The 24,066-nt window shown below is 38.1% G+C and overlaps 1 protein-coding gene and 1 long non-coding RNA gene across 2 annotated transcripts in view; one reads left to right on the top strand and one right to left on the bottom strand.

Annotated features, from left to right (window-relative positions):
- LOC105834699 (putative epidermal cell surface receptor) overlaps nucleotides 1-24,066 on the top strand; it is a 215,931-nt gene that overhangs the window by 152,151 nt on the left and 39,714 nt on the right. Inside the window, exon 10 of the mRNA XM_036286688.1 lies at nucleotides 19,127-19,625. Coding sequence (XP_036142581.1) covers nucleotides 19,127-19,625 — 499 coding nt within the window. The remainder of the gene's footprint in view (nucleotides 1-19,126; nucleotides 19,626-24,066) is intronic.
- Nucleotides 1,883-6,975, bottom strand: LOC118645497. The gene is made up of 4 exons (XR_004963197.1): nucleotides 6,428-6,975; nucleotides 6,138-6,302; nucleotides 5,822-6,003; nucleotides 1,883-5,732 (listed from the first exon to the last, which is right to left on the bottom strand). It is a non-coding gene; the product is annotated as an uncharacterized LOC118645497 (long non-coding RNA).

The raw sequence follows: 24,066 nt of genomic DNA, 5'->3' as shown, positions 1-24,066 counted from the left end.
GTTCCTCGAACTGTCTTACGATCTCATCTCATTCCGAAAAACGGAACTGCACCTCTCTTCGGAACCGCTGCAGCTCCTGACGTTCCTGACGCCGCTTCTGTCTATGCTGCTGTAATTTTTGCAGCACCGCTCACAGCAAGTCATCCCTCGTAATTACACTTTTTCTTTCGGCGCTCCGCGAGGAACAAATTCATGCGCGCACACTACAGGATTCGTCGAACGAATTCAGGACAAGCTCCCAAAATATTGCGAATGACCGCGTCAGAAAGAAAAACACTTTCTATTCACTTTGAGAATTTCAAAGCCTTTATTCATTACGTTTGTGCAGAGCTATACCGTAACGCATCTTAATCCGAGCGTGGTCCACTTTTAATTCATTGTTTATTTCCGTTGCCCGGTTTTTAATAGATGATCACAGCCGCCAATCTATATTTCCGCGATCGGACAGCTGACTCGCGGTCGATAAAAAATTATTATAATGAAATAAAGTAAAAAAAATAGCGGTTTTTTAATTTTAATTTGTCCCTGACGACACAAATAAAAATAGAAGCTAAAGAACTGAATATTCTGATACTACATGATACTTTCTACTATTATATATAATTTTTACAAAATTATTCACAAATTCTATTTTTTATAAATAAATAAACAATGTATAATTTAAAATAATCTGATGTGTAATCTAGTGTTATATAAAGGCATAGATACATTACAGATAGATTACTTATGAGGCCTGAAATCCTAAATGAGAGTATCCTTTTGTGGGAAAAGAATAGTATGAAAATTAAAGTCTATTATCTTTTTCTAATGTGGCTCGTGGCTTGTGCACCAAATGTTAATAATATAGTGATCGCGCCCTACTAAATTATATCAAAGAAAGATAGCGAACCGAAATATTTGATCTATTCTTTTCTTTGTGGCATACTTCTCCACTACCCAATAAGCAATCTATCTTAATATGTTTATTTGTAAGAGTCTCTCGAAACAATGTTTTACGTAATAGATGCTCGGTTAGTCTCGTTGTGTATACTCTATTTCTTGGTCGTTTTTAATATATTTGGTAAAACATCAGGTTCAATTTCAAACATATATCTTGCGTATGTATTTCATTCAAGTCTGATTCATAATTGTTCCAAAATTCACATTCGCACGTTATCCATTTTAAATAGCCGATCCGCACGTGTTGCACATCGTATTTTTTGTTACCAGTGCGTCGAAGGTGGTTCTTGAGTGTCCTTAGTCCTCACAAATTGAGAGATTAGCCAAGGTTTGTGAAAGCGACGAAGCGTTGGTAATTCTGCAAGTTACCGTATGCGTATCGCAAGATAATGTGCATTCAGGTATGGTAATGAAGGCAAAGACATGAAAAATAATCAAACGAGCAGAAAAAATCATGTTGGAAAGTTTTTCACCATGACTTACACCTTCTATTAAAGAACAAGAACTGCGTAGAATATTAAAATATTGAAATCGGCGACTTACCGCATGAATAAGTGACACGAAAGACACCATTTTTGACACACCAGTAATAAAAAGATTTCTTACGCAATTTAATTTTATTCTGTGATTTATGGTAACTGAAGATTAAAGTCATATTTCCATCCCGAACTATCAAAGTACGAAAAAGGCATAGCAAAATAACTATGTGTGTGCTGCCCCCGGATTTGGTTGAGATTTTTACAAAAAGTTGACATTGATATGGAATTAAATTTCCATGAGTATTATCTCTGAAAAATAATTTTTATAGGAGATATGAGGGAAAGAAAAAAAATCGAAAATAATTTTTTTCTCAAAAACGGCCGATTTTGATGAAAAAAAAAAGTTATGGGTTTCAATGCCACAATGTTATGAAAAAATTATGAATTTTTTTTCAAAAAATACGGGTCAAAAAAATTTTTTAAATTATTTTTTAATTTTCTTTATGAGATGCACGTGAGGCACTCTCACCATTTTTTCCTGGAAAATCTGTAAATACTCTAAAATAACAGAAGCAAGTTTCAAAACAATCGAAGAGATAGTACGTAGTTAAAAAAAATAAAGTTATAAATAAAAAATAATTTTGAGCGCGTCACGTACAGTGTGTGATGCACTGTATGTATAATAATTGTAGCATTCATTTTTTTCACATCAAGTGTTTTTCACGTCAACTGCATAGACAAAGAAATATGGAGACGGAGCTTTCTGAGAGAGGTATCTAAAAATTGCGATAAGGGGGGAGGGGCTACATGTACTTCAGCTAATTCTGTCAGTCTCAACTACGTCGCGATGAGCTGAACCATTAGTCGAACATTATCGAAGTCGACCAAAGTATAAAAATTTAAATCAGAGTTATTCACTATACGGGCCTTCTGACACAATAAATTTATTGAATCAATATGCACATCTGTATATCCTGCTGATGTTTTCAAAATAGATGTTGGTCTTTCGCTTAACGTACATAGAGTTGTTCTGGATTTTTGCGAGATTTGAAATTCTCAATTATCTGCACATAGAGCTAGACTTAGATCTTGTATGTTTTCCAATTCCCTGTTCGATAAACATGAAGCTCATATAGGCTTTTCTATAAAAGATCTTGAATTTTCAAGTAAACACAATGTTAAATTAACTTGTCGCGAAGCCGATTTTGATTTATTAGTAAGTGAATGTAGAGCTATGTCAGATTTTTGCGTAGAAGGCCGTAATTCTTTCTTCTCTGATGTAAACGCAGATACTATGGTAACGCAGAAATTATGGTTAAAATGCTTTAACTTCGCTACTACTTCATTACTACCAAAATGCAAGTTATCAATGTGCTCTTTTAAAAATCGAATTGCAGAACACGGTAAAGTGATATCCTCAAAAATTATTTTCCGCATTTCAGCAAAATATCCTTCCTGAAACGCTGTTGATACATGCATTTGTCTACCAGGGAGAGCTGCTGTAGTCCATATTGGAAACTCTTTGGCAATTCGTTCAAGTGATTGTATAAATTCCGGAAAATAAAAACCATTTACACTCTTGCATTCTATTTTTTGCTGATCAGAAGGTGTGGAGATTGAAATAAGTTTTTTGATCCATCGATGAGTGGCGGTTAAACTTTTATCATCTTTTTCTTCAATTAAATTGAAAGTATTTTCAACTTCATCATCAATTTTGACATTTTCTATCGATGTCTCCAATTTTGCAATGATCTGTTCACGTTCAGATATATATTCTAAAAGGCGTCTAGTTTGAAAAACTGACATTTGTTTTTTTAACACTATCATCTTGGTCAGGATGTAATGCAATAATGCTTGTCAGTTGAAATACGTATTCAAATTCTTACACTGTTTAACAGTCAATCATTAAAGCAATAGTACGAAGATAAAAACTTTTAACAACAGAATGACGTAGATCTTTAATACATTTCCACATAGTGACAGCCGCAATTTGATGAGCCATGTCCGCTCTTATTAAAGTGTTAAATGGCCGGGTGATTTATGTCCATTTTTCGTTGCGCATTTTAAAAAAACGTCAACGTATTCTTTTAGTGTCATGCGATTAAGTGCTTAACATATAGCTAATAATAAAGCACGTCCTAGATCAGCTGTAGCTTCGCCTGGTATTATCGCTCCACATGTTCGTATCCATTCTTGAAGCCAAAATGTAATGAAGGCTGCGTCATGTTTTTCCGATAACATTTGGTATACAAAAAGAGTTTTACCCTTAAAATTGATAGTAATCGTGTAATAATATGTGGCCAGTTTTTTGCCCTAAAAAAATTTCAAATTTTTTTACCACTTTCCTCGTGGCATCTAAACAAATTCGCAAAATTTTTTTTTACTCGACAGTATTCTTTTTCTATAAAAATTTGTTCTGGACTACAGTAAAAGACGTAAAATTTTTTTGTTCCAATATCTCGAATAGAATTGCCGTATCGGGTGTTTTGTAGCATATTGCGAATGCTTGTTATCATGTCCATTTTCACACCTGATTTATGTCAAGTTCTTCATTGTTGTATTCCATCTTCGCTCGTCTGTAAATATGACATTTTTGTAACCAAGGAGATTTATTCTTTCCAAATTCCATATTCTCTGCAAGTAATTTCTGTCGATATCCTGCAGCTTCTTTTCGTTTTAATTCTCGTCCAATAATTTTTCTTTCGGGACCATTTAATGGTCTCTTAACTTCTTCATGATAATCATTACGAGTATCACGTGTTGTAATTATTAAATGTAGTTTTCCATTGACTGGTTTTTCGTCAGCAACGCCAACAATTTTATTATTACATTTCTTGCTTTTACATAATCCTTTGAACTTTAAAAGTCAGAGGAAGATCTAACGACATCATTTTCATTTACGTTCTTACAGTCCATGCACACGTAAGACCATTTACCAAAAAAAGCACATTGGAATTTATACATATTCCAAAATGCTTTGGTAATTACATTTGACAAAACTCGTGGTTTCAATTTCTTTTGATATTTAGAAGAAGAATCTGGCTTTATCTGTTCCCACTCAGTAGGTGAAAGCACCAGAGGAACATCAGCATCTTCGTTTTCGTCTTCGTAATAAGATTTTGCTAATTCAGAATCTTTTGACAATTCCTCATGGTATCATCTTCCATGAAATTAATCATGTCATTAGTGTTGGAGGTTGAATATGTATACCTGAAAACTGACGAGCCGCTTCAAGATTGCCATTTCTATTTTCTCTTACGTGCGTGTAAACTGCACGTTTCTATCTTCCATTCAGTTCTCTGCTCATATCTCTCCATATTTGCAGAACTTGGAGGGAAATTATTAGTCTTCAAATATTACATATATTTTTGAAATAATATAATTGCTTCCCAGACAGCACCAAGTCGTCTAAAAGGATCCTAAAACTAGTCATATTTTAGTCCAAGACATCTTTTAGTCAGAGCGTATAGTCAACTAAACCTTAAAGTCATCTTTTGGACAAGGTTTAAAAGTTGACTAAAAGTCGGCTCATGACCCGCTTTAAATCAACTTTTAAACCTTGTCCAAAAGATGACTTTAAGGTGACTAATTTTAGACATCTTTTAGTCATCTTTAAGACAAATGAAAGATGTCTAAAATTAGTCACCTTAAGTCATCTTTTAGTAAGTGTTTTTAGACAGGTTTTTAATTGTAGATTAGATTAGGTTAGGTTAGGTTAGATTTTAATAAATATCCCAGACAGCACAGAGAGTTCTTTTCGAACTTTTTAGTATTAAACATCCCTCCGTTAACTGGTTGAAATGCTTTGGATTTTGACTTGAAAAGGCCTGTTTGAAATCCGTTGTAATCTGCTAGGCCAACTTATGCTGAATCTGATGAATCCTTTGTTCAAACAAAGATAAAATACTTAATCAAAGAAACAATTCTATTAATTATTAGCTCTTATAATATAATATAAAAAAAGCACTTTATCCATACAAACAATTGTGACGCAGTGAGTTGTGTGTCTGCTCTCTGCCCGAGACTTGGATTCAAAACCATGTAATCAGAGAGCAGACACACAAGTCACTGTGCCACAATCACTACCTTTATTTTAGGAAAAAAGTAGTGTAACTAAATTACTTTTGAAATCAATCTAATATAAAATGTTTGTAGGGCACGAGTTAAATCAGATAATTGCTCAGATTGCTCATAAAGATCAGATAATTGCTTCACTTGTGATATGTCCATGTAGCTGTTAAAATGTTGCATCATCTGCATCACTCCTTGCAATGGTACAATAATTTCTCCATATTGTTTCCTTGTATTAATACTCTGAAACCAGATCAAAGAAATCCGCAGATTTTATAATTTTAAGACAATGTCTAAATAATATAATGTCTAAATATTTTTAATATACGTACTTTAGATTATCTACTCCTTCCACTAGCATATGCAAATGATCGAAAGTGAAGTGCCAACAGCTTCACGGTCTTCACTTAGTATCACTTTAATTCGATCGCCAAGGTACCACAGGCTCCAGTTGATCGCATGTTAGGCTTGCAATTCAAATTTTGGTAGATAGATAAATGGTACACATATCATCCTAACAAATAAATATGTATCATTCTTAGAAAAAATAAAATAAAAAAGATACATATAAAACATCGCATGTATAAATTAATATTGCAATATTTTAACTAAATTAGATTAAATCAGAATCGACACACAATCACTTACTGAAATTCTTCGGATGACTGCTTGTTGTCCAGCGAGCACAGGATTGCTATCATGAGTCCTATCAATAATGTTTTATTTTCTATATTATTCACCACCTCATCGATATTTGACAGTGACTGCTCTATGGGAAATAAATTGTTTATATAGTTCAGCACATCGAGGAAACTGTAAAACAAGATCATGGACATAATCGACTTGATTGACAATCAATTATAGAAATAGATAAGAAGGCTTGATCCAATATTAAGAAAGTAAACAAAGTGGATTAGCCTATTCAGAAAAAAACGTACCTGTCATTTAGAGGTTATATTTCCCATGTTAGAGTGAATAGAGTCACACAGCGACGCAAAATCCGGAGTAATTTATGTATCAAAAAGTACTCACAAAAAGTTATCACAAAAGTACGTTTAAAAATTTGGTCGGTGAAATATATTCATAAGCACTCGCGCGCCCGAAAAAGACTTAAATTAACCACGCACTAGACAAGGGCTTAACTCCACCATAGATCACCATAGATAGAACTAATCTTTGGCTGGTATTCATAGTCGAATCTTATTTAAAGATCGTCTCAAACCTTAAGATGCTAATACGGCTCTGTTATTAGTTGATGGCATCTTAAGAAAGTACTTAAGATAATCTTAAATATAAGATCCGACTATGAATACTGGCTTTTGCTTTCTCCTCAGATCGTCAGGCACAAAGTACTCGGTCGACACAAACGAATTCTACTTATCTTTATAAGCACATGCACGATGGAATGTTCTTGTAATTTTTTGAATAATTTTATTGTCAAATATAAATTTTAAATATAATAATATAAAATAATTTTAAAACTATTTTAGATTGGTCAAAAATATATTTTTATCATTTTTTTTACTTTGCCGAAAACGTAACAAAAAATAGCTGACAAAAAGATATCCGTTTTATATTGTCTTTTTCGATTTGCCGAAAAGATGTCTTACTGACGTCTCTTGGCTTTGACGAAAAGATAACTTAAAATTGTCAACTTTTTGTCACCTTTTAGTCTTAGGTACTGTTTGGGTTCTTTATTCGAAACATTGCGAGGCCAATCCATGTAGAAAAAGAAAGAAAAATATTACATATTACTCCCGACATTTATTATAATATTTTATAAGTTGTCGAAACAAAATGAGTAAAATAAATTTTAATTAATATTTTTTTTTTTGCGCATTTGTTGCTACGTAAGTTCTTTTTGAATAACAATGTTTCGCTAAAAAAAATTCAGTTAAGGTAACTATATACGTATATGTACATATATGTCTATATTGATACACACAATAATTTGTATATTGTTGCGCCTTGCGGTACAACAAAATATTTTTGCCGTACCTTGCGGTGCGACAAAAGATTTTTTGGGATTCGTTGTCGCCCAAGGAGTTAGAACTCGCGGAAAGAGGCGGTTTTGTAGGCAGGGTCCTCGAATCACTCACTCACTGATTTTAATTTAAACTGATATAAGATTTATTTCTGTGTTGTACACTGGTTGCGGTCGGCGAAGGTGCCGCGTCGTGTTACAATAGATTAGATACGACGCGTGACTCGGAGCTACCGCGTCGTCTCGTTGCTCGCTTGCTAGCGGCTAAGTCCCGAACTCTTAATGCACTTGTACGGGCCGTACGTATCGGCTTGATTTCTGATTACTGATCCCGCTGGCCGCTGTTCGGCAGCGGCTTAAATAGTGTCGCGGATTTAATTATTAGTGGGGGCATCGGGCCCTCCGTATGACCATATATGGTCATTCCCGCGCGCATCCGGTGCGCGGGAAATATTTGCGAGTTTAGCAACAATTGCCAAAATGCAGGTATGCATTTCCGGTGGCATGATTGTTGCTAAGCTGGCTTCGCTACTTCGTTAAGGTGGCTGGTGCGTTGCCCAGTGCGATGACCGGCCGGCAGCGCACGAGGCATGTGTCACCTGACACCTTATGATAGCGAGCCTTCCTCGGCGAGCTATCTTATTATTTTAATATTTTATTTCCTTTATTTTATAATATGTATTTATTGGTTGTGAGTGTTTCGCTCACAACATCCCTCCCCCGTAAAAAAAACAAAAACGGAGGTACGAAGTTTTTGTATATTTAATTAAAAACGCGTGCTACTGCTACGCTTTAAAATAGATCTGGGAATTGTATATTCCGAATCTATGTCTAGTGTGACTCGCTTCTCATGGCTGTTTCTCTTTTTCTTTTTTATTACAATAACAGTTATTATTATTGCTAGTATTATTACAATCACTGTTCCGCTAGTAGCCGTTGGATAGATAAAATGTGGTGATTGAAAAATTGTATTTTGTTGTTCGTTCAATCTTTTGTCCATTTCTATAATTTGTTTGTTTAAGTCCTCTAACTTTGAGGAATGTAGGACAATGTTTTGTAATTCTATCGGTTTCACTGCATTTATGCTTAGCTTTGCTTCGTTCTTTAGTATAGAAATATTGTATTGTGGTAAAAATGTTTCTATTTCTGTACTGTGTGATAACTTAGGAGACTTTATTATCGTGTCTTCCGTCATTAATTTGCAGTTGTTCTTCAATATTATTTTACCCGTTTTTTCAATCACTTCCTTTATCTGTCCGTGGTCTTTACAATAAAATGTTACAGTTTGTTTTTCCTGTACGGAATATAGCCATGAGTGCGAGTCGCCTAAGGCTATCCAAAAACTATGGTTAGACGCTATGTTTATAATGTTACAATTTTCGTGATATTTATCGGTTTCTAAAAACGTTTTGACTTCACACACGGAGTGTGGATTAATCCTGTTCGCAGGATAATTTCGCTCGCATAGGTAATCTTTATTTATCTTCATACAATTTTGTAAATCGTTGCGCGGTAAGGTTATATACGTGTGCTGATCCCCGTCTATCGCTATGGTCGGATACCTGATGTCTATTACAGAGAATGTGTTATTATGTTCTGGCACAGGTAGTGCTATCACATTTAATATTTCGTATTTTGACGTCGATATCAATGGAAAACGCAAAATCGTGTATATATTTACGCTATCGCAGTATGCGCTTACAAGTGCGAATTGTTCAATAGTTGACCACTCTTCCTGGTTTGCTCTAAATGGAAAGTAGAGTCCTTCCGGGAGTTGAGAGTTCGCATCTTTAAGCAGTTGTATAATACGGTCTATAGGCGTTAGTCTGGGGTGCATTATACCCCTTTTTAATAGGGTGACGTAATCTAAGACGTCCTCCGCATCGCGAGTTAACTCTGACAGTACGGTGCTGATAATTATAAAATTTGACTGTATGTTGTTTGCGCGTTCGCTCTCTAGTAGTTCTAGCTTGAGATTTTTGGTTGCGTTCGCGAGAAGGTATTCGTTATGTTGTACTGTTTTTTCTGTCTCGTCGATGTGCGCTATAGTTGCCTGAATTATTTTTAATTGGTTTTTTACTGCGTGCTGTGATGACTGTTGTGCGTCATGTAGTATTGCGAGTTGTTCGTCAATTGTCTTTTTGTCATCGGCGTCCATTGTACCGAATAGCGATTTGGCTATTGAGCCTACTCCGTCGATCAGTCCTCGTTTCTGTACTGTCGGCGTCTTATATGTGTCAGTAATTCGCAGGATCAGTCGATTTGTCCTTTGGTATTCTTTTGTGATGACAGTGTTAAAACTGTCGCATATAGCCTTATTCATTACCGCGACGATTCTACATAAGTTGTCAGTTTTTTGCACATATTTTTCGATTTGCGTCAGTCTTTTCGATAAAGACGCGGTGTTTATCTTAATTATTAGTTTCCATTGCGATTCTATTGGTCGGAGTCTACCTATTTTTTCATAGTAGATCCCCGGATGATGGGTGAATTTTTCCACTTGATACAGCGTGTCGCTTCCTTGAGCTGCTGTTGCCAGGTAGATACATATGAGAAGTCCCCTGCAAGGTGGTTTATTATTACTGCCTTGCATCTTATTAATCAGCAATATTTTATCTCGTCGACGTGCTCTTCTTTAATTGTGCGTGAGAAGAGGTGTAATGTTTATCTATCTCGGCTAATGTTGCCTTTGGGTCGACTGTCTTGGACTGTTCTAAGATCAGTCTTGTCCGAGCTGTCGTGCGAGATATTTTTTATTTCTTACGGTTCGCGGAAAAGAAAAAGTTTTCATTATGCAGTTATTAGTGCCGCCGTCGCCACCCCCGTCGCCTAATCCGGGGGTCATCGCGTTAGATGATGCGTCTCCGGACGAGGGCGAAATCGTCGGGGTCTTCGAAGACCAGGTGGAGGACGCGGCGGAGTATGAGGGCTCCGAGGAGGAGCAGAACAATGTGTCCTCCAGTGAGGATGAGGATGTGTCCTCCAGTGAGGATGAGGACTCCGATGTCTCCGAATCCGGGAGTGCTCCATATGCTTTTCCCCCGTCTCCCGGTATGATAGACCGGTTACTGGAGGATATTGGGGTCTCCGACTCCGAGGAGGAGTGGGACCGAGGTTTCGGTGCCCTGGAAGGACACGGAAACTTTCTAGGGGAGGGGGGGAATGAAGAGTCGGAGGAGTAGTTATTAGGACCTCCTCTCTCTTTTAGTTTTTTAATTTGTAGTTCGTAAGTTATAGTTTAAGTGTAGTGTTTAGTGTTTGTTCCTCCCCCTCTTGAGTTAGTTATTTCCCCCCTTTTTTTTTTTTTTTCTTTTGCGTGCCATTTGGATGGGATCGTTCGGGATGGATTACTCAGGCGTTTTTCAACTTGGTGAGTCTATTTTTATTTATTTATTATTGTTTCTACTCTCTCTCTTCTTTTATTTTCGCGTTATCCCTCAATAAACGGTTTAATGCGATTTACGTGTACGCGAATTGTCCGTCTTCCCCTTTTTACCGTATAATTAACGTGCGAATGTCTTTCGGTAACTGTATAGGGTCCGGTCCATTGCGCGTCTAATTTTTTAGAACGCCCTCGGCGAAGCGTTTCGTCGAAGAGTAGAATTTTATCGCCAATTTTATAATTAGTTTCCTTCACGGATTGGTCGTAATAATCTTTCGACTTTTGTTTTTCGTCCCTTATGTTATCCTTGGCGATACTATTAGTGGCGCGTAATCTTTCCCGTAACTCGAGTGCATAGTCGTCGTAACTGTACGTCCTTTTAGGCGGCTTGGCTAGCGCTGTTGGTAATTCGGGGGGATGCCCGTAAAGTAATTCAAAGGGAGTGTACCCTGTTGCGGTGTGGGGGGTGGTATTATAGGTGTAGTTAGCATACGGAATCCACTCGTCCCAGTCCGTCTGATCTTTATTAATGAAATGCCTTAGATACTCGGCTAAAGTTCGATGTGATCGTTCTAATACGCCGTTGCTTTCAGGGTGATAAGCTGTTGTCTGTATCTTTTTAATTTTGAGCAGTTTGCAAGTATTCTTAAATACTTCGCTCATAAAATTAGTTCCCTGATCCGTTAAGATGCATTCCGGAATTCCATATTCTAGAACGATCCTCGTCACGAATGCCTTACTTACGGTATTCGCTTCTTGGTTAGGAAGGGGCATAGCCTTACTAAATTTTGTTAGGTGGTCCTGAAATGTCAGCAGGTACCGATTTTCGTTATTTGTTATGGTTAACGGTCCGACGATATCCAGCGCGCACTTTTCAAAGGGTCTGCTTGGTGTATCGGTGATAACTAGCGGTGCTTTAATTCTGCGAGAGAGTTTGTTCTTCTGGCAGAGTTCGCATTTCTTTATGTATTTCTCTACGTCGGCTGTTAATCCATGCCAGTTGTGTTTCAGGCGTATTCGTCTTATCGTTCGCTCAATTCCCTGATGTCCTCCTGTCGGGGCATCGTGGTATTCATATAGAATCTGTTTCTTTTCTTCTTCAGTATACTCCTGTATACTTTCATTACTTTTTATCGGCGTGCTTAGTTGTGTGTGTACACAGTCTTCTTCGAGCGCGAGGATCTTATCCGAGTCTTCCGTAACGTGAGCCTCCCGCTTCACGTTTCGACTCAGCGCGTCGGCGTTCGCGTTCGCTCGACCGGCCTTGTGTATGATCTCATAGTCATACTCTTCTAATTTTAATCGCCATCGAATTAGTCGCGATCCGGGGTCATTTACGCTAAATAACCATGTAAGTGGCTTATGATCTGTCACTATTTTAAATTTTACGCCGTACACATATGGGCGGAAATGCTTAACAGCCCATACGATTGCTAGCAGCTCCTTTTCGGTAGTGCTATAATTTTGCTCCGCGCGATTTAACACTCGGCTTGCGTAAGCAATAGGACGGTCGCTACCTACCGGTCCCTGTGACAGGACTGCTCCGATTGCATAGTCGGAAGCATCCGTGGTCACGTTGAATTCCTGGGTGAAATCCGGATATTGTAGCACAGGTGCCGTCATCAATTTTTCTTTCAATGTATCGAACGCTATCTGCTGTTCGGTAGTCCAGACAAACTTTTCAGTTTTCTTTGTTAGCTTCGTCATTGGCTTAGCAATTTTAGAAAAGTCGCTGATGAATTTCCGATAATAACCTGCAAGTCCGATAAAGGATTGAATATCCTTGACTTTGCGTGGTTCTGGAAAATCTTTGACTGCCTGTAATTTTCCGGGATCGGGTGCTATCCCGTCCTCTGAAATAATATGGCCGAGGTAATTCACCTCTTTTCGAAGGAACTCGCACTTATCGGGTTGTAGCTTCAGATTAGCTTCCCGTAGGCGTAATAGCACTTCTTCTAAGCGCTTGTTATGTTCCTTTAGACTTGAGCCGTATATGACAATGTCGTCTAAATACACGAGGCATCTAAGTCCTTGCATTCCAGTAAGCACAGAATTCATTAGCCTCTGGAATGTGGCTGGCGCATTTTTAAGTCCGAACGGCATCCGATTGTACTCGTAGTGTCCATACGGTGTCGAGAATGCGGTTTTCGGCTTATCATGCTCAGCCATGGGTATCTGGTGGTACCCCGACGCTAGATCTAGCGTCGTGAAATATTTAGCATTTCCTAACTGGTCCAATATTTCATCAATATTCGGCAGTGGAAATGAGTCGCCAATAGTCAAATCATTCAACTTTCGAAAGTCAATTACAATTCGAAGTCGTGATTTTCTAGTCGAGTCAGCTTTCTTCGGCACAACTAACAGGGGTGCGTTCCACTGGCTCGTACTAGTGCGGATAATGCTATTTTTCAGCATTTCCTTTATTTGTGTACTCACTTCCTCCTTATGTTTGGCGGGGAGGCGATACGGTCGCACGTTCACAGGCGCGGCGTCGGCTCGCGTGCTGATCTCGTGTTTCACCGTCGAGGTACACGTCAGAGGTTCTCCGTTTAAATGAAATATATCCTGATATTCATTGCATATCCGATTGAGTGCCTTTCGTTCCTCTGGATTGAGATGCTGCGTGCGTAATAGTTGTCATATGCGTTCTCCGCGGGGAAGCTTTGTCTCGCATTCCGTTTCGGAGGTCACGACATAGACTTGTTGCATGACATCTTCTTCGATATCTTCCACGGTAACGATCGGTGTGGTGATTTCCACTGGTCTATCCGTGGTGTTAATTATGCTTATAGGGCACATAAAATTTTTCGGCTCTACCATGCATCTGCCAATGTAGATGCCGGGCGAAGTTTCTTTGGCTCGGATTACCCCGGTTTTATTTCGGTTCGTTACTGCACGAACGATGGTTTCGCTGCGCGGTTTTAAAATAATCTTATTATATGGTTTAAGTCGCAGGGTGACGTCTTCTATGGTCACTGTCTTATTTTTGTAGTCGCATGATACATGCTGTTTGCGCAGGAAATCGAGGCCGATTATCCCTTCGTATTCCATAGGGAAATCGTCTCTCACCACGTATATGGCGTGTTTAATTTCTCGCTCGCCTATCGTGATAGTGGCTTGCATCTTTCCTATAGTATGCACTCGGTGGCCAGTTATTCCTACCAGTGATACTTCTTCGGGATAAATTCGTGTTTTTCCCTTTAGGTTTTTTACCTTTATTAATGATATCGTCGCGCCTGAATCGAACAACATGTCGATTTTACCAGCGCGTGTTTCTTTGATTGGGAGCGTAATTAGGTCAAGACCGTCGCATCGTGTGCCGTCTCGTCTTACGTGCGTCACTTGATACGCTCGAGCGCGCGTACTCTGTGTGCGGCTCGTCGCTCCTTCTTCCTCGCTACTGTGCTCGGAGTCAGAGTTTCTTTTTTGCGTTATCGCTTTCTTTCTCGCTCCCGTTATCTCGGTGCTTTGCATTTTTCCTTGCGCGTTCGGTACCTTTGCTTTAGGCCGTCCGTGTAGATTCCAACACTCGTTGCGAGTGTGTCCGCGTTTTTTGCAATAGTTGCAATGCTTGTCGATTGCATTTATACGTTTGTCTGGTTGCGGCAGGGCGTATCTATTACTGCTCCTGTTATTCCGGCAATCCTTACTGTAATGGCCATACTTGCCGCAATTTCGGCAACGGGCATCAGACTTGTCGTAATGCCTCGGCGAGTCGGGTGTCCGTCTCGTGTTACTCACGGCGGGACCCTTGATTCTTTCCTCTGCGCTTGCGGCTGCTATCGCGTCCTGTAGCGTAACGTATCCGCGCGATCGGACTACTGCCTTTGTATCTTCGCGTAGCCCTATTTGATAGTTTTCCAATGCCTGCTGCTGCAGCATTTCTAAAATGATGCGCTTATGTTCGGCCGTGTATTGGTGTCGGCCTTCGATCATCGACTCGTACAGGTCTATCGTGAGCTTATCTGTACGCAGTCCGTAGGCTCGAGCGCTTTCTCCTGGCTTTTGCTTCAGGGTATTGAAGTCGAGCTGTAAATGTGTTGTGCTTCGTTTACTCGCATAGCACGATTCTAATTCCGTTCTTAATTGCACGAAATCGCTTATCCGTCGTGTCTGAAAATCTAACATAGCGCGTCCCTTCAGTTTGGTACACAATATCGCGCCTAGTAAGGACACTTCATCCGACGGATCTATGTTCTCGATCGCGTAAGTCATGGCGCTCAAAAACTCCTGTAATTTACTCGCGTTGCCGTCGAACTCGGGTATCATTCCGCGAGCTTCTTTTAATGATAATATTCCGCGACCTCTCTGTCGGCGCACGTCGTCGTCCGGGTACTCGAACGCGGTTTCTCGCCGGCTATATCGCGTTTGTCGAGGCGCGTGCGGACGTAGTGTTCGCGAATTTGTTTCTCGCACCTCGTTGACTTCGTTGGTCAGTCTCCGGACCTCGTGCATCATTGCACGTAAGGCTTCTCGTATTTCCTGCACATCGTCTCTTTGCGTGGCAGTGCGGGCAAGTCGTGATGCATTAGCACTTAGTTCGTGGTGCAGATTCTGTAATTCCTGTTCTGCACCGGCGATGAATTGTTGGGTCTCTGCTTGATCGTCGTTAGGCATCGCGTCCGTTTGAAAAAAGTCAGCTGGGTCGAAAATGTCGGACTCGTATGACGTAAGTGAGAACTCGCCTCGTGACGAAACGCGACTAGGGGTGCGACTCTCGTACGGTCGTGTTCGTCGTTCTACACGGTGTTGCCGTGTCGCGTTGAATTCGCCTTGAAACAAACTCGCGTCGAGGTTCGCGAATGGGAATTCTCGTTCGCGGATGACGTTTTCCGGTAACTCGCTATCGTACGGATCTAGTTCTCTACGGACTCTATCGCGTGCTTCTATGACGGCTTGTTCGCAGTATTCGATAGCTCGAGTGGCTTGCTCGCTATGCAACCACGAGTCGTTTGCTATAGCAGCGTCGTTGTCTTTCGACATTCACGCCTATTCTACGCTTACGATAATCGTTATATGATTACCGGGGGATCAACACGTTTTTACTATTAATAGGGCTTATCGCTTTGCCCTTCGTATTTCGCTTTATACAATATTATTTCGACTTACAGTAACGCTGCGCTTCGCTTCATGTTGTCAGCTGTGTATTGCGGTAGGTCGGTACTCCGGTGTCGCTGATTACGCTGCGTTGAGTGTTGAGCCGTGGCTGAGTTCTGCTCGGCGGGCTCGTCCAGTCAGCTGGTCCTCGAGGTCGTTCAGCTGCTCTCGGCTCGTGACGTCGGTCCCTTGGCCTTGTAGGTAGTTCCTCGTTGGAGTTGTTTGCCTTCCTTCCTGGCAGTTAATCGATCCCACCGCTGCCACCAATTTTGTTGCGCCTTGCGGTACAACAAAATATTTTTGCCGTACCTTGCGGTGCGACAAAAGATTTTTTGGGATTCGTTGTCGCCCAAGGAGTTAGAACTCGCGGAAAGAGGCGGTTTTGTAGGCAGGGTCCTCGAATCACTCACTCACTGATTTTAATTTAAACTGATATAAGATTTATTTCTGTGTTGTACACTGGTTGCGGTCGGCGAAGGTGCCGCGTCGTGTTACAATAGATTAGATACGACGCGTGACTCGGAGCTACCGCGTCGTCTCGTTGCTCGCTTGCTAGCGGCTAAGTCCCGAACTCTTAATGCACTTGTACGGGCCGTACGTATCGGCTTGATTTCTGATTACTGATCCCGCTGGCCGCTGTTCGGCAGCGGCTTAAATAGTGTCGCGGATTTAATTATTAGTGGGGGCATCGGGCCCTCCGTATGACCATATATGGTCATTCCCGCGCGCATCCGGTGCGCGGGAAATATTTGCGAGTTTAGCAACAATTGCCAAAATGCAGGTATGCATTTCCGGTGGCATGATTGTTGCTAAGCTGGCTTCGCTACTTCGTTAAGGTGGCTGGTGCGTTGCCCAGTGCGATGACCGGCCGGCAGCGCACGAGGCATGTGTCACCTGACACCTTATGATAGCGAGCCTTCCTCGGCGAGCTATCTTATTATTTTAATATTTTATTTCCTTTATTTTATAATATGTATTTATTGGTTGTGAGTGTTTCGCTCACAACAATATTTTAAAAACAACAAATTAAATGATATCTCTGTATCAAATTAAAACAAGCAACAAATTTTTTTCTTGTAATTTATTCTTCGTTTTGAACGATCATTCTTTATTGTTTAAACTTAACTTTCAAGTAAGAAATGTACAACTTGCACATTACAAGAGCAACGAATTCAGACAATATCTTATATCAAAATTAAACTAAAAATCTTTTACTTATATTTTAACCTTATAATTTTACGAACGATAGTTTTTTCATTATTGTTATTGCGAATAACTACAATAGAATTTTTTCATGTGCAAATATCGGCGGTCAAATTTTACGTGTGCATATAACTAGTGTACATTTTTAATAAAACTTCTTTTGTGTCCAAATGCACCGTGTGCAAATGTACCGTGGTCATTTGAACCGTGCGCAAGATATCGTGTCCAAAAGCACCGTGTCCAAAGCACCGTGTCCATTTGAACCGTGTGCAAGTGCACCGCTCCCTTGTTTAACGACTACCGTGGAACGACGAATATTCTTTATATTGCAGACAATGACTGCAGCATGCGAGTGATCTCGTCTAGGCAACAAATGATTGCGACTCGTCAACTATGACAGAAATTAAATTTTATGTTTATACACACACATACACAAACATATATAGGCAAAGCCAATGGCACACAATAAGATTTTATACAGTCTACTCTGTAGCCTATGTATATATATATATATATATATATATATATATATATATATATATATATATATATACATAGGCTACAGAGTAGACTGTATAAAATCTTATTGTGTGCCATTGGCTTTGCCTCTACCTAGTTGATCAATTCGCCAATATATTCCATCACAAACTCGCCTTTAACGAAAATGATGTTGCTCGGCCGACGCTCGCTTGCTCGTAGGCTCTGATTGTTCCCGTTGCTGCAATCTCTAATCTCGTTGCTGTTCTTTATCGAGACCTTCGTCGTAATCCGCGTACACTTCGCCGTCGTCTATTACCATCTGTAATTATACGTCTAGAATTCGTCGCTGCTACCGTGTACACGTAACCGTTCTGTTTACGTACGTAGGTCAGAGCCTACGAGCAAGTAAATCGTCAAAGTATAATCGAGGAAGACAGCGATAAGGATTGAAGAGATTTCAGACAATAAGTACTTCGATTCGTGAAAAGCAAGGGGACTCACGATAAACAAGCACCCCGATTTGTGAGAGGCACTATTGAATCCACTTCTTTGAATTTGAATTTTTTTTTAATAATTTGGCTAATTATTTAAATATTTCTAGTCACACAATAAATTATAAGATGCTGTTGAATATAAAACGAGGCACTGTATAGCGCATCGCACACTGTATGTGACGCGCTCAAGATCTTTATTTTTTTTTAACTACGTACTACCCCTTCGATTGTTTTGAAACTTGCTCCTGTTATTCTAGAGTACTTAGAGATTTTAAGAAAAAATAGTGATAGTGCTTTACGTGCATGCCATAAAAAAATTAAAAAAGAATTTAAAGCAACTTTTTTGACCCGTATTTTTGAAAAAAATTCATAATTTTTTCATAACATTGTGGCATTGAAACCCATAACATATATTTTTTTCATCAAAATTGATTCAGCCGTTTTTAAGAAAAAAATTATTTTCGATTTTTCTTCTTTCCCCCATATCTCCCATAAAAATTATTTTTCAGAGATAATACTTAGGGAAATTTAATTTCATATCAATGCCAACTTCTTGTAAAGATCTCAACACTAAATCTGTGCGGGGGCAGCACACATCATGGTTATCCTGCTATGCCCTTTGTTTTATTAATTTATTTAAAACATTGTTAAATTAGTGGGAGTTAACCATAAGAATATATTAGCTGATCTCTATCTTTTTCTTTAATTGAACATTATTCCAGTGGAGCAGAATCAAAATACTATTTTAAAAAATTCTTACGTTAATAAACATTTATAGTATATTTACGTATCAGCTTATAATATCTTATTATATGGAGACAAGTCTTTTAATCTTTAAAATATGTTTTTTTAATGATCTGACTTTTGATTAATAAAAATGCAAAGAAGTCAGAAGAAACTTCTTAATCTCTCTTTTTTTATTTTTATTATTGTATGTAATATGGAATATCCATTCTTAATATTTTAGATTCTCTAATTCTTAGAATTTCTTTTTTAGGAATTTCGACCCTTCCACATGGACAACACAGATGTTTGCGCCTCCTAATGATTTAATCGCAACACCTCAGCTCGAATTTGAATTAAATGATTTAAAACCTATGACTGAATATAAAGTGAAGATTACAGTGAAATTAAAAGATTTGACAAATAGCCCAACTAGCAAAATTTATAGTGTACGTACATTAGAAAGACATATGGAAATGACGACATTGCCTTCACAAATATCAATTGATGCTGAACTTAGAATAATGGAGACAAATTCAACTTGGGTTAATGTTATGTGGAAAAAATTCACAGAATATGAATTGCAATTCATAGATGGTGTTCAGCTAAGATATAAAGAATATGATGGTAAAGTTTACGCAGCGACACCATTGATCCATCGTGCAGTAACGAATTATGTAATTGAAAATTTGAAACCATCAACCACATATGAAATTGGTGTTTATTTCATACCATTTTCGGGACAATTGACGGAGTTAATAAGCGAAAAAACGGTAAGATATTTTAACAATTATTATTATCTATAATGATGATTTCTAAATTAATTACACAGTTCTACTAGGGTCACAGAAATGATAGAGGGTATATCTTATAGATATTTTGACGCTGAAAACGAATCTGACCGCAAAAATTCCCTATCACGTCAAATTTTTAAGTCATTTTAGGTAAAATGGTCAAAAATCGCCATTTCGATCAATTTTATGAAGTTTTTGTAGAAATAAATTTTTTTTCTATTTTGAAAAACGGCATTCTATAATACTATACTTAAGCTTTGAAATCCATTTTCTGTTGTCGCTACATGACTTTTTTTATTAACAAGGAAAATTATGAAAATGTCACTTACGGATTTTAATACTTTGCACACTTGTAAAACATCAAAAAATAATTGATACGTATTTTTTTATTTCAACAATGGCGCGGGTTTAAGGGTAGAAACCATCCTTTGAACGTTAGGAGTAGTCTCTAAGCATAGACAGAAAACAATAATTAAATTATTAGGTATTAAACTTAATTTTAAAGAATTTTTTGTGAAAATGAACGGTTATTTCAAAACAAAATGATAAGTACATCTTATTTAAAATATTGTGTATCCTTCGCTACAACTTTTTCTCATCTAAAATACATATTCTTCGGTAGAAGAACGATTCGTCTTTTGAGGCTATCCATAAATCGAGCTATTTTTTGATATTTTTAAAAGATCTGAAGTGCTGGTCAGAAAAAAGGTTCTGCATGGATCGAAACAAGTGGTAATGAGGAGTAATGTCTGATAAAGGCGGCGCGAGGGTGGGATAGATCCCATCCGAGCAACTCTAGCGTTTCCTTAACCAGTTTAGCGATATGTGGCCAAGCGTTCTCATGCTAGAAAATCACTTTGTTGTATTCATCGATACTTCAAACATTTAAAGACGGCAATTTCAGTCACATTTATATATGTATATATATATAATGCTTTTGCCAATTCTTTAAGCGTTTGACATTGATTTTAGTCTAGCAATGCCTCCAATTCTTTGTCTTCAAACTTTTTCGGTTGGCCAGGGTGCTTCTTGTCTTCCGAATAAAAACCTCCATTTTTGAATCGTCAAAACCAGTACTCACAAGTTGAAATCAATGGGGCACTTATTACGCCTTTCATTAACCTCATTACGCCAATGTACATGAATCGCAAAGAGCTGCACAATATTTGAAATAAAATTCTACGGGATTTTCAAACTCTGATTATTTTTCTTGCAAATAATCACTTTTGTACCACGCATAACTAATAAGATTTAAAAATCTGGGAGAAGAAAACTGATTATGAATCAATGATTGGATCTTAATTGTATTATTATTACGGAGATATTAATTTAGGTTATAGTTGTAGAAAATGACGATGTCAGAAAAATCTCTCCAGAAGAACACATCAAGAGACTAAATTCGGTCAGTTGTTCCTGCAGGAATGATTTCTAGTTTGATGTACTCTTCAGCTGCACTATTACACTGGTGCAATAAGTTAAAGTAAGACAAGTATATTTTTTCTTATTCTAACTTATTGCACCAATGCAACAGTGCGGCTGAAAAGAATAGACCTCATATTAGAAGATAATCCGGAGTGAAGACAAGATCAGAAAATAATCTTCCGGTCAGTAAAGGCAAAAAACAAAAAAAAAACAAAAAATAAATCACAGGCGTGATGGAGTTCATTGGATCCCTAATGTGCATTAGTATTACAAATACAATTTTACATAACTTAGTAAGATTGTATTTGTAATGCTAATGCATATTAAAAGAAATCATATAGCAACAATCAAAAATGAATTTCAAAGCTGATGGGTAGTACCATACAATGCCGAATTAGATTCTCCAAAATAGAAAAGAAAAATTCGTTTCCCTACTTCACAAAATGGCCATTTATCAACCATTTAATCTAAAATTACTCTAAAACCTGATATGCTACAGAATTTCTGCGGCCAGATTTGTTTTTAACGTCAAAAAATCTATAAGATTCCCTACATGTAATTTTTGTAACTGATAAAACCTAAAATTTCGCAAGACTGTGTTATTGATAAAAAAGTATTTGAAAAATAATGCTAAATAATATTTTGCATGCTAATGATTAAATTGATAATAAAATTTAAATATTACGAATATTAAAATTATACAACACAACTATCAAAATTAACATAAAAGATTATAATATCATAAGAAATAAAGGAGAAAAGGCGGTTGTGGACTAGATGTGGGATTATCGAATTCGTGATATCTCGCATATTTTGTATTGAGTTTTGAAGATAACTGTCCGAATTACTTCTTTATATACTGTTTAGACATTATAACATGGTCATTGGTCATTAGTGTCTGTTTTGTTATTATAAAAATTGCATTTCAGTATTATAAAATAGTCGAAAGTTTTATAGGTGTCTATTCTTTATCTCATTTTGAGAAATATTATTGTAATAATTTTTCAATATTAGTGTAATTTGAAGAGCTTAAATATTAAATTTTAAATAACATAATTGAATTTAATGTTTGACGTAATGTGTGCATGCATTTGACTTGTAAAATTATACTGCTTGCGTTCCATGTTATGAATACCTTGCGATTGTCGCAAGTCTAAGTCCCATTATCTTTTCCCTCCTAATATTTTTTACAATATTTTTACGATACTTAGCTAATATTGCTTGCTATAATACTTTTATAGTATTTCTATAATATGCAAAGTCGTAAAAGCCAAAATTTTTATATTTACATATTTTATTTTTTTGGGCAATACTATGTACAAAATATTAATACTTATGATACTGATGTGTAAGATCTGCCAAAAAACATTAATTTTTTATTTTTTAGAAATAAAAATAATTTTGAGAATATTTGTTAAATATGTTCCATATCCCTTTGCAGGTTTCATACTGCAATCTTTTTTTCCTTTTTGGTAAATTGTTAATTATGTTCGTTACGTATAGCCAAAGAATTTCTGCTTATTACATAATTGATAGAACTCTGCAGATAACAAACTTGCACCAACAAGACACACAAATTTTTACTGAGTCATTTAAATAAACAATTTAAATAAAATATAATAATGATTTATAACCGCCTCCTTTCCTCTATATAACAAATATGTAAATTACTATTAACCGATTCACTGATAATGACACTTATATACGCATCATAAATATGTTTTGCAATTTTTAACGAATTTGCATAAAGCTTAGTACACCTATGTATTTTGCTGATTATAAATCTGGAATCAAATTTGAGAAATTTGTAATGGCTGATCGAATATGGCAGCTTTTAAGTGACGACATTCTATTTTGACTCTTATCTTCTTTACTTACTCGTACATACGTGTATATGTATGTATTGTGACGTAACACGTGCGGGTTGCCGTCCGTCACAAGGACCGCGAGGGCCCGATCGCGTTTTTATCGCGCGAGTCTTGCGTCCTCCCGCTCGGGAGTGGGCGCGAGAGCGTGGCGCATTTCGTTTTGTGTTTGCGTACCGTCTTGTGTGCTGTTTCTCTGTTTAATCCAAGTATTTCAAGCGTTACATTAAAACCACAAGAAGTCGGACTTTGTATAATTTTGACGCCTCGTCCCGCCGGAAGACGCCAGGAGAGCGCTGGAACACCGGAAAAGAACGAGGTGCCGCCGAGGGACCGTCGAGACCCCTTAAGAGCGGGAGTACGCAGGGGAACTACCGCTTCTTTTCTTTTGCTGTAAGATTACTGTCGATTGTGAGCATTTCGATATTGTCGCAAAAATTAATTCCAGAATCCGAGGAAATATCTTCTTCTGGTGCATTGACGGAACGGCATCCGAATAGGCTCCACGAAAATCCCGATAGGGGGGAGGAAAGCGGAAACGCCAGAAGCTATTTTTCGCTACGAGATGAGAGTCGGGGAGTAACATCCTGGAGAACGAGAATGCGACTATTCGAGAGAAACAGAGCTGTCGTCGGCAAAATCGAGAGAAATCCTGGCACTAGAGACAGGCAGATTCAAATCCCGCGCCTAAGATCTACGAGTTCGTAGCGACCGCGTACGTAACGCGTCACACGCGAATGAGGCCGTAGGATCGCTACCAACAAGGATGCAACGCACCTAGGCAAAGTGAGACATGGTGTCGTGGTGTGGCCCCCGTGAGATCAACGATTAATCCTCACTCTGACTGCGGAATCCTCAGACACCAAGCGAGCAGAAGCGATGTTTGTGTGAAAGAAGCCGACCCACCATCTCGAGGATGCGAGTGAGGAGCAGACTTGATGAGACGAGTGTCATATACTCTGTAAATTTCAGGGCCGATTTCAGGGTCGAGCGAGTCGCGGATTGACCGCGAATTTAGTAGTTGAAATTTAGACTTGGTTAAGAGGAACGCTGGTGTGTAGATGTGCGATGTGGCGAGTGTGATTAAATTTGCGAAAAAAATTAGATATAAGCGAGATAAAAGAAACGATTTA

This window comes from Monomorium pharaonis, chromosome 5 (assembly GCF_013373865.1).
Source record: "Monomorium pharaonis isolate MP-MQ-018 chromosome 5, ASM1337386v2, whole genome shotgun sequence".
NCBI classification, from domain to species: domain Eukaryota; kingdom Metazoa; phylum Arthropoda; class Insecta; order Hymenoptera; family Formicidae; genus Monomorium; species Monomorium pharaonis.
Note: the sequence above shows the minus strand (reverse complement) of the source record. Positions and strands in the feature narration are given on the sequence as shown.